This window comes from Gossypium hirsutum, chromosome A10, assembly GCF_007990345.1.
Source record: "Gossypium hirsutum isolate 1008001.06 chromosome A10, Gossypium_hirsutum_v2.1, whole genome shotgun sequence".
In the NCBI taxonomy this organism is placed as follows: Eukaryota; Viridiplantae; Streptophyta; class Magnoliopsida; order Malvales; family Malvaceae; genus Gossypium; species Gossypium hirsutum.
The window spans coordinates 95,105,092-95,114,554 of record NC_053433.1 but is presented as its reverse complement, the minus strand read 5'-3'; the positions used below and the strand labels follow the sequence as shown (position 1 = coordinate 95,114,554).

The following is a 9,463-nucleotide window of genomic DNA, read 5'->3' as shown; positions in this document are numbered from 1 at the left end:
TGTTGTAACCTTAAGTTGTCAACTGCTCAAATATACATGTTTGATTGCAGTGATTGTTACGACATAACTCTGCAAAAATTGAGTAAATAAAATAACAAATTCTTCCTAGTTTAATTTTTTTAGTTTAGTGTGTAATTTCATTATTTTTATACGTAAATAGTAGAAGACTCACCTCCAAATCATACACTTAAAAATTTAGATGGTAAACACTAAAAGTTTACACTTCCGTTACACTCGCACAATTAATTCCACTATGAACAAATAAAATTCTCTCAATATGTTCTCTTGCATAAACTATACAAGCCTTGAAAATATATATCAATATGGACTTACTAATATATTAGTGATTGAATACAATTCAATCCTTTAAAATCAACCATTATAAGATAGCAAAAATAAAATAGTAATAGAGTCCAATAAAACCTAATCTAATGGAAATTCAATATTCAAGGTAAACAACAATTCGATCTCGAATGATTCTCCGTATTACAAAGGTTATAAATTTTTAATCCAATCCAATTTTCACATAGCAATGATTTAATTTTCACTTTTATTTATTCAAAATATCATCAAAGTTAAATAGCTCAAAGATTTTGTTTCACAATATTACCAATACGAGAAATTTTACTTTATTTTCGCAGTGATGAATAATAATGGGCACTACCAAGTACCACTCACACTGTATTTTCATCTAACAATAAAGAAAAGTAATAGACTTTTAGGAGGGATGATTTATGTAATGAGAGCATTTACAATGCTTCGTACCTTCTTTCACTGCATGAACAACCCCTAAAGAAAGAACATGATGTAGAAAAGACAGATACTTGCATTAAAGCAAGCAACAATGGAGATAAAAAGCAATGAGGTATAGTTAAATTATATCCACTTGAATGACATTCCGAAAGGTTCTATAGGTTTAGTGGGCATCTAGTTAACAAATAGGTAAAGCTTGTTTTGGTAGATTGAACTTTTTCTTTGCGAGATTGATTAAAGACAAAAACAAAAATGTGTAATAATGAAAAGCAATAATGCTTCATTTAAAAAGTTTCATAACTATGGGACTCGCAAACATAAAGAGCTCCGTAACTATGGGTAGTATCCATAAGAGCACTTGCTTTTGTCTAAGTTAAATGTACCCTTCCCATTAGATTCCTAGACTGTCAGGACATATGAGCATGAAGCAGAAGAAGAACCAAACCCGAGTAGAAAGAAGCACAAGTTCAATAAAAATAAAGGATAAAAAAGCTCATAATACATAGAATAGAAAGGAAAAAAGAAGAATAAAAAGTAGAGTGAACCCATAATACCCACATGAAGAGCAATTCTCTATTACTATTTTCAAACAAACATATCAAATAGAAAATAAATCATGAAATCCTAAAAGATGGCAAAAAGACATGTGTCCTCTAAACTAAAGCAAATGAGTTGCATGATAGTCGTGGTTTACCTCTTTTTATTTCTCCTTTTTTCCTACCCATTTCACATTTGTTTCAGAAATATGCGTTTTTCTCAACTCCAAAATATGTCTTTTTGCATTTTACTTTCTCCTCTTAATTTCAAAATTCAACGTCTCTTTTTCTTATAAATATTTTTATTTTTGTTTTTAATATATTAAAACATTATACTATTGAATAGTTTTTTAATGAAAAAGAATTAATAAAATTTAAATGGTATTCTTAAAAAAATATTAATATATTAATAATAAATATATATTAAAATTTATAAATATTAGTATAAAATATGAAGATTTTAATTATATAAATATGAGTATCTATTTAAATCATGCTTATCTTTATTTATCTCTTCCAACTCTAATGTGTCACTATCCACGCTCATATATGTAATACATGTCATTTTAAATTAAATTTTAATTAAACATTGTTTATTATTTAGTTTATATATGATAACCAAAAGAATGTATATATATGATATTAATTATGATGAAATATTATTTTATTATCAAATAAATTTTAATTATTAAAAAGAAATGTTACTATAATATTTTGTAACAAATATATTTATATTAGGCGTAAAAAATATTTTATGAAAAAACCACATATTGAAAACTTTTTCAAAAAATCAAGTTAATTTCATTGAATCAAACGCAAACTTAATTTTTCTAATTTTTTTTTAAAGTTTTTCAATACATCAAAAAACTCAAAAGAAACACTCATAAAAGAACCGACGATGAAAAGATACCAAACTCAATTAAATAGTAAACAACTCATCAGCTCAAACCATATATTTCTATCCAGGTGTCAATCCCTCATCCATTTAGGGACAGTTTTAATATATATGGTATAGGTTATAAATTAAGTATTATTTATTTTCTTAATATTTTAAAAAAATTAAAAATTATATCTGTACTTTTATTTAAATTTTTTATAAAATTAATATCACTATTAATCGAATTTAGTCTAATTGTTAAATTAAAAAAATTCATAAATACAAATTTGAAAATATTATTTTATCTTTTTATATAAAAACTAAAATAATAAATTTAAATATGATGATTTTTACTATCTCAATTTTATCCTTATAACATTTTTATAAGTATGTTAACGGAGCATCATAAGTGTGTTATATTCTTGTAATAATAATAATAATAATAATAATAATGTACTAAATTTGATTGGTGTTTATGAATAATGGGTCCTACCAAGTAACCGCACGTGGTTAGCAGCCCAAAAACAAACATGAGACATTAACCGAAGCAATTTACAGGTTAGACAGTTGAAAACACCGTTAACTTACCCCCAAACTCCACGGTAAAAAAATGCCCTTCAGCTTCCAAATCTCCTTATTATTTATTTTACGCCGACACAAAGACGATAATTACCGTTCAACGTCCCTTTCAGAGACTTATTTATCTATTTTCTAATTAGGGTTCTCAAAATTAAAAAGAAATTATTAAAAAAGAAAAACAGATTCGATCATATCGGAAAAACCCTACGATCTTTAAACCTATGTTCTATACATTCAAGTAATTTTCTTTTCTTTTTTATTTTCCAATTCCATTTTTAGGGATTCGACATTTAACTGAATTTGTCATACCAAATTCAAAGTTTTTTTTTTGTCTCCATTGTTTTGGTGACTTGCAAATTCGTTTGTTTTGGTGAGTGTCAAATTCGCTTCTTCTTTTTTTCAAAATACAAAATCTTTTAAAGTTAGGTTTTGCGTGTACTAAAAAGCCAAGGTTTTGATCTTATGATAGTTTTTTTTTAATAGGTTTTTCTGCGGTGGTTAAAGGAAAAGAAAAGTTTCAAAAACACTGATTGCTAGGAACTTTTTTTATAGAATTATATATACAGCTGTCAAATGTTTGCTTCGGATATGAATTCAGTCCGGGAGGCCAGCAGAGTAACCACTGCCGGTATGATGCTGTTTCCAATTCAATTTACATGGCCATATGGTGGAAGAAGTGTCTTCATTTCTGGTTCTTTCAATAGGTGAGACCTTTTTTTTTAAAAAAAATGTTATTGTTATTGATATGAAAACTATAATGTTTAGGTTTATGATTAGTATTTAGATTAATGATTAATGGTTTGAAAATTAAGGTGGGCCGAGTTGGTGCCAATGTCTCAGGTTGAAGGTGCCCCCAATGTCTTTCAAGCCGTTTGTGCCGTATCACATGGTTGCCATGAGGTTAGTTAGTTTGCTCTATAGGAACTGGAAATTCTAAAATTTTTAGAAATATTATATGGGTAATTTCTATTTCGCTCAGTGGTAAGTTTTATCAGTTCAGCATGTCAAGTACTATTGTTGATAAGATTTAGTTTAGGATGGCTTTGTTGTCAAGCTATTATGGAACGTGTCAATCCTAGTATTTTAGGTTTGTGTTGGTTCTCCCTTGCAGTACAAGTTTCTCGTTGATGGTGAATGGCGACATGATGAACGGCAACCTCACAAGAATGGTGAATATGGAATAGTTAATACTTTCGAAGCTTTACCTGTACCTGTAGAGGTTGCTCAGGTGCAACCTCGTTTGGATGTACTGAATAGCATGGAAGTGGATACCGGTCTCACAGTAAGCGCTAGTTATATTCCATAATTGTGTACATGACTTACTGAAAATATTTTTAGTTTTAAGGCCTAGTTTAGGTTTGTGATTGAGTTTAAAAATTGGTATAAAATGAAAACTCATAATACTGGCAAAAGTAGATTGCAAAAGCAGGTAGGAAGTTGCTTTTTGTGATTGCTAACAGCTCATTGCAATTGAGGTTCTTTTTTTACTGAAAATGTGACCTTGTTTGACTTTGACATTGCATTTGCAGACAAATGCAGTTCCAATAGAAATACCAAATGGAGTCTAATGATTTGGACTTTTTTTATATTAGTTTAAGTTGTCACAAATCTAGTTGCCTGTGCAAACTCTGTAGTCTGCTTATGATTGGTGCTTGCTGCATTTTTGTTCTTAATGCATGCTCATCATGCAGCTTGTATACTTTTTCATTCACTAATGCCTCTTTATTACCTTGTATATTTTTCATTCACTAATGCCTTTTTATTACCTTGTATATTTTTCATTCACTAATGCGTTTTTATTTCCTTTAACTTTCTCGTGCAAGTGGATTTTGATACCTTTCTGCAATGCAGCATCGAATCTCTGCAGTTACATTGAATCAAGCAATGCCAAGGATTTCAGAAGAGGATGTCCAGGCCTGCCGTCATCGCATCTCTGTATTCTTGGCAGCGCATACTGCTTATGAGCTACTCCCCGAGTCAGGCAAGGTTTGGATGCATTCCTACTGACCCTCCTTCACAATTTACACATTCCCTGCATGTTTGATTCTGATCAGTGCATGTTAATCCACTTTGCTAATTTAGACAGATTTGCCTTACAGGTTGTTGCCTTGGATGTTAATTTGCCTGTAAAGCAAGCATTTCATATTCTGTCTGAGCAGGTATCAGTTATGGGATGTCTGAGGAATGAATATGGTTATTTTCATTTAATGCTTCCTGAATTTTTTTCTGGATGAGATACATGTTCTGCATAGCCTTATACTTAGCCACCATAGAAAAACAAATAAAGAAAGAAAGAAAGAAGCAGAAACCTCTGTAATTTTCTTTTGCTAATGCTTCTTAGAGCCTTTTCCAGCCATAGATGTGTTTACTCTCGATATTGACATCATGTATGTTTTTGGTAACATTCATGCATATTTGCTTGTTGCTTATTAATAGTTTGGATACATAGTATTTCTGAGTCTAGCTGTTATTAGGGTATTGCTTTGGCTCCGCTTTGGGACAATTGCAAGGGGAAGTTTGTTGGAGTTCTGAGTGCTTCGGATTTTATATTGATTCTGAGAGAGGTATGTTTCCAATGCAGAAATAAATGTTTTGGTACTATCAAGTTTTCAAAAATTTAGCAAGAATTTTCCTTTTACTCTAATTCCAAATAACTAGAAAGTTTCAGGATATTAATATTAGATAGTCTGGTAGATGGATCTTCTGTCCTGTATATTTCTCTTAATGCTAAAAATTTTAATTATGCAGCTTGGAAATCATGGATCAAATCTGACAGAGGAAGAGCTTGAAACACACACTATTTCTGCTTGGAAAGAGGGAAAGGCATACATGAACCGGCAAGTTGATGGGCATGGGAGACCAATTCCAAAACATCTCATCTATGTTAGTGTTTAATATGGTGATTTGCCTTGGATGATAAATCACGAAAGATGTTATTTTTATGCTCATGCAGATGCATTTTCTGTTTGTTTGTACAAATGAGCGGAGCTGTTTCTCCATTCATGTTTGTATGTTTATGTTTTAGTATAGACATGCATACATCATCTAGGTGTAGTGTGAGGTATGGATGGTGACCGGCCTAACTAGATATTTATTCTGCTATTATGTTTTCCTGATTCTTGTTTTGGCTCAACTACCAATGCGGTTATACTGCATTTTAAGAATTATATTAAGTGAGAAAACAAGTTTACAGTCATATTCTGGGAATGGAAATTATATAGCTGCAAGAATTCTAGTGACATGGAAAGCACATTTCATTATGAGTTAACAAAGCTGGCCAAAACATAAGTAAAGTGCTCCTTGGAACATTATCTGGCAATCATGTCAAGAAAGAAAATTTCAGCCTGAAGTATATAATGAGACTGTTGAAAGAATTAGGGCAAGGTTGGAGTAATTCCATGCAGCGATGCTCCTCCCGAGGCAACCTTGTTCTATGTAATGATAACAATGAATCAATAACCATTTGAGTAATGATTATTCTATGTAATAATGACAATGGAAAAGAATCAATGATCATGCTCCTCATATGACAACTGTGTGCAAGTAAAATGGTCTTCATTAGGAAAAAGAACACCCTATCATTTCCTTTCTTTTTTTCCCATCTTTGGTTGCCAATGCCTATTTATTGCATGCTATGCTCCCTTTTGGTTGGTGTTTTGAGAAGGCTGCCTCTTTGGGTTCCCTTCTGTTATATGTTCTAATTTCATGGCTTTCTGCTTCATCTCTTGTTTCCCTTGTTCTGTGCCATTTGAGAAAAAGCATATTTTTTAATAGTTGTGTTTACGAGGGCCCTTGTTGATCATACAGGCTGGGTCATGTGATAATTTGAAGGATGTAACTTTGAAAATTTTGCAAAGTGGAGTAGCTATAGTTCCTGTTATCCATTCACCCTCAGAAGATGGTTCATTTCCCCAATTATTACATCTTGCTTCTCTTTCTGGAATACTAAAATGTGAGGCTTTTATTATTTTTCTATTAATAATATATATGTTTTTTTACTTATTTGTTGGGAAGTAAATGATTTTCCTAACCAATGGAATTTGATTTTCTAGGCTTATGCAGGTATTTTAAACATTGTTCTGATTCTTTGCCCGTACTGCAATTACCTATTTATGCAATGCCTCTGGGTACATGGGTTCCAAGAATCGGCGAATCCAGCAGTCGGCCATTTGCAATGCTGAGACCTACTGCTTCTCTTAGTTCAGCATTAAATATGCTAGTTCAAGGTATGAAAGAGAAGATATTTCTGGTTTTGTTTGAAGTTGTGGACAAGGTTAAGCTTAATACCTTGAGATTCAACCTAAAAAGATAAGAGATAATAATGTGCTTATGTTTTATATGTAGTATAATAAGGTTTTTCCCTTTGTCTTCACAGCTCGAGTAAGTTCAATACCTATAGTTGATGACAATGACTCGTTACTGGACATATATAGTCGGAGGTAAGGCGTCATTCTCGATTGATTTTCTTTCTCGCAAGCAGAACTTACTGTGATCTTGGATTGAGGGTGGTAATTGTTCTCAGTTTTGTTGTCTTATTTTCAGTGACATAACGGCTTTGGCAAAAGGCAGAGCTTATACGCATAATCTAAACGAAATGACCGTTTATCAGGTAAGGTTCTGTCTTCTTCCTGGTATCTGTTTTATGCATTTGGCTACCAAAACAAGGTTGGATGTGTCAAGGATGCTTTGAAGCTGATAATCCTTAGAGAGGTAGAAATTTTAAGACTTCTTACCCCAATTTCTATCTGTAGTCTTGGACTAAAGTCTTGCAGTGTAATTGCTTATAAAAATGTATTGTAGGGCTGGGCCGAATTCAAGCCTTTGGCTTAGAAATTTTTTTGGAGCTGAGCTGCTGCACAGCCTGACCCATGGACAAGTCTATTTTATGACAATAAATAATGATAATACAATTTCAAGTTACAAATTAAATAATAAAAATATAAAACAAATTAATAATTTAGGTTGTAAGTATTGCGTTTAATCAATTATTTTTTTAAAAGAATTATACATAATTTAAGTTTGATCTTTTGGATTACTTGTTTGGGTCATTTTGAGTTTGCTCAGTGTGAGAGAATAGTTAGAGGAAAGAAAATAAAGAAGATGACCGTTTTTCTCTCTTTTTCGGAAAACAAATTATTCGAAAGTGGAACATATGAGGAGAGAAAATGGTAGAGTAGTGAGTCAAGTTTTTGCATATCTACAAGATTGTCCATCATGTTTAAAATTGACCTTTTCCGTGCTTAAAATCATACAAGTTTTTGTTTTTTTTCTTTTCAATTTTCAACCTGCCAAGCAATAGATGGAAAGTAAATATTAACTTTTTCATCTTGCACTCCTATGGAAATATGTATATTCTATCTTTTCACTTTTCTCTTCCAACATTTTTTTATCTTTATGTTTTTGGCTAGCCACCCTACCAAGCGAAGGTTAAGATTTTCTCTGATTATATGAATCCATTTCACTTTCTTACAAAAATGAAAAGTAAGAATATTTGTCATTTCTTAAGTAACGTACATTAGATCTACTCAAATTCAGATGATCTTATTTGGTTCAAAACCATTATCTTCTGATTTTGCAGAAAACTTGTTTCCTAACTTTTCTTCTCTATGTACTCATTAGGCATTGCAATTGGGACAAGATTCTAACACTCCTTATGAGATGAGAAGTCAAAGATGTCAAATGTGTTTGCGCACTGATACATTGCTTAAAGTGATGGAACAATTGGCAAACCCTGGTGACTTTCTCTCATTTTTTTATTTATTCTAAACTCCATTTAAAAAAGAAGGATGATGATTTTATGGATGGGTCTTTTTTTAAATGTAGCACTGAAATATATATGGACACGTATTGGCCTTCAAGTCCTATAAATCATGTACTATAATTTTGAATATATATCACTGTATGACATTATAATATTTTCCCCATCAGGTGTTCGACGGCTTGTCATTGTGGAAGCCGGCAGTAACCGTGTAGAAGGCGTCGTGTCGCTTACGGATGTTTTCAGGTTCTTGCTTGGTTAGTTAGAAGTAATTGCAGATAACTTTTATCTAGAAGCAGTTTTTTTGCATTGGACTCCCATTTCTTGTGGGCACCATACCCTGCCCCTAATGTTTCAAAGAGACTGCAATATTTAAAAACCAATGATCGTCGAATCTCATTCAACAATTCGATTAGCCTCTTGCTTTGTTGCCTGCTTTTTAGAATTTTAGGCCAAAGAAAGAGGATGTAATTTACGAAGATTCTGTTTGTTTCTGAAATTGGTTCATCTCCTCCTTGCTCATTTTATTCTCAGTATTAAACCCATTTGTCAATCAATGTAGATGCCATTATCTGCAGGGAGCATGAAACCTATAGTAGTTTATAGTTATCTTCAAAATTATATGTAAAGAGATGGGGAGGTAAAACTCTGCACCATGCTTACTTCATTAAGCTACCTTTCTTGTTTTGCCTCAGTTTTTGATTCTTTGAATCTTGGTATGCCTACAAGGATAATGCTCCGGGCTTTTTTTTTTCCTAGGCAATAGCCAAGCCAGCTGCTTGAATTTCTTGACATTAATACTAAAACACGGAGCTTAGCTCATTTGGTTAATACACTTACCTTTAATAGGTGATTGTCAGTTAGTTTGAGATTCGAATCACAACTCCTACAACCTTTCTCCTATACTTGGATTGTCCGGAAAACGAAAAAGAGTAAAGCAGTAATGGTCTAGCCGAAATT

The 9,463-nt window shown here is 32.1% G+C and overlaps 1 protein-coding gene across 8 annotated transcripts; it reads left to right on the top strand.

Annotated features, from left to right (window-relative positions):
• The first annotated feature begins 2,833 nt into the window (after positions 1-2,833).
• Positions 2,834-9,174, top strand: LOC107896709 (sucrose nonfermenting 4-like protein). Of its 8 annotated transcripts, none has more exons than XM_016821951.2 (14): positions 2,834-2,983; positions 3,298-3,449; positions 3,558-3,645; positions 3,857-4,027; positions 4,597-4,731; positions 4,845-4,904; positions 5,220-5,309; positions 5,494-5,628; positions 6,553-6,697; positions 6,798-6,971; positions 7,121-7,184; positions 7,288-7,354; positions 8,365-8,479; positions 8,674-9,174. In XM_016821951.2, the coding sequence occupies exons 2-14, from the start codon at positions 3,319-3,321 to the stop codon at positions 8,763-8,765; spliced, it is 1,467 nt and encodes a 488-aa protein (XP_016677440.1). In that variant the 5' UTR covers positions 2,834-2,983; positions 3,298-3,318; the 3' UTR covers positions 8,766-9,174. The 8 variants fall into 8 exon arrangements, with proteins under 8 accessions (XP_016677440.1, XP_016677439.1, XP_016677437.1 ...); XM_016821950.2 differs by having other exon boundaries at positions 2,884-2,983; positions 3,229-3,449; XM_016821948.2 differs by having other exon boundaries at positions 2,904-3,115; positions 3,229-3,449.
• The last annotated feature ends 289 nt before the right edge of the window (positions 9,175-9,463 follow it).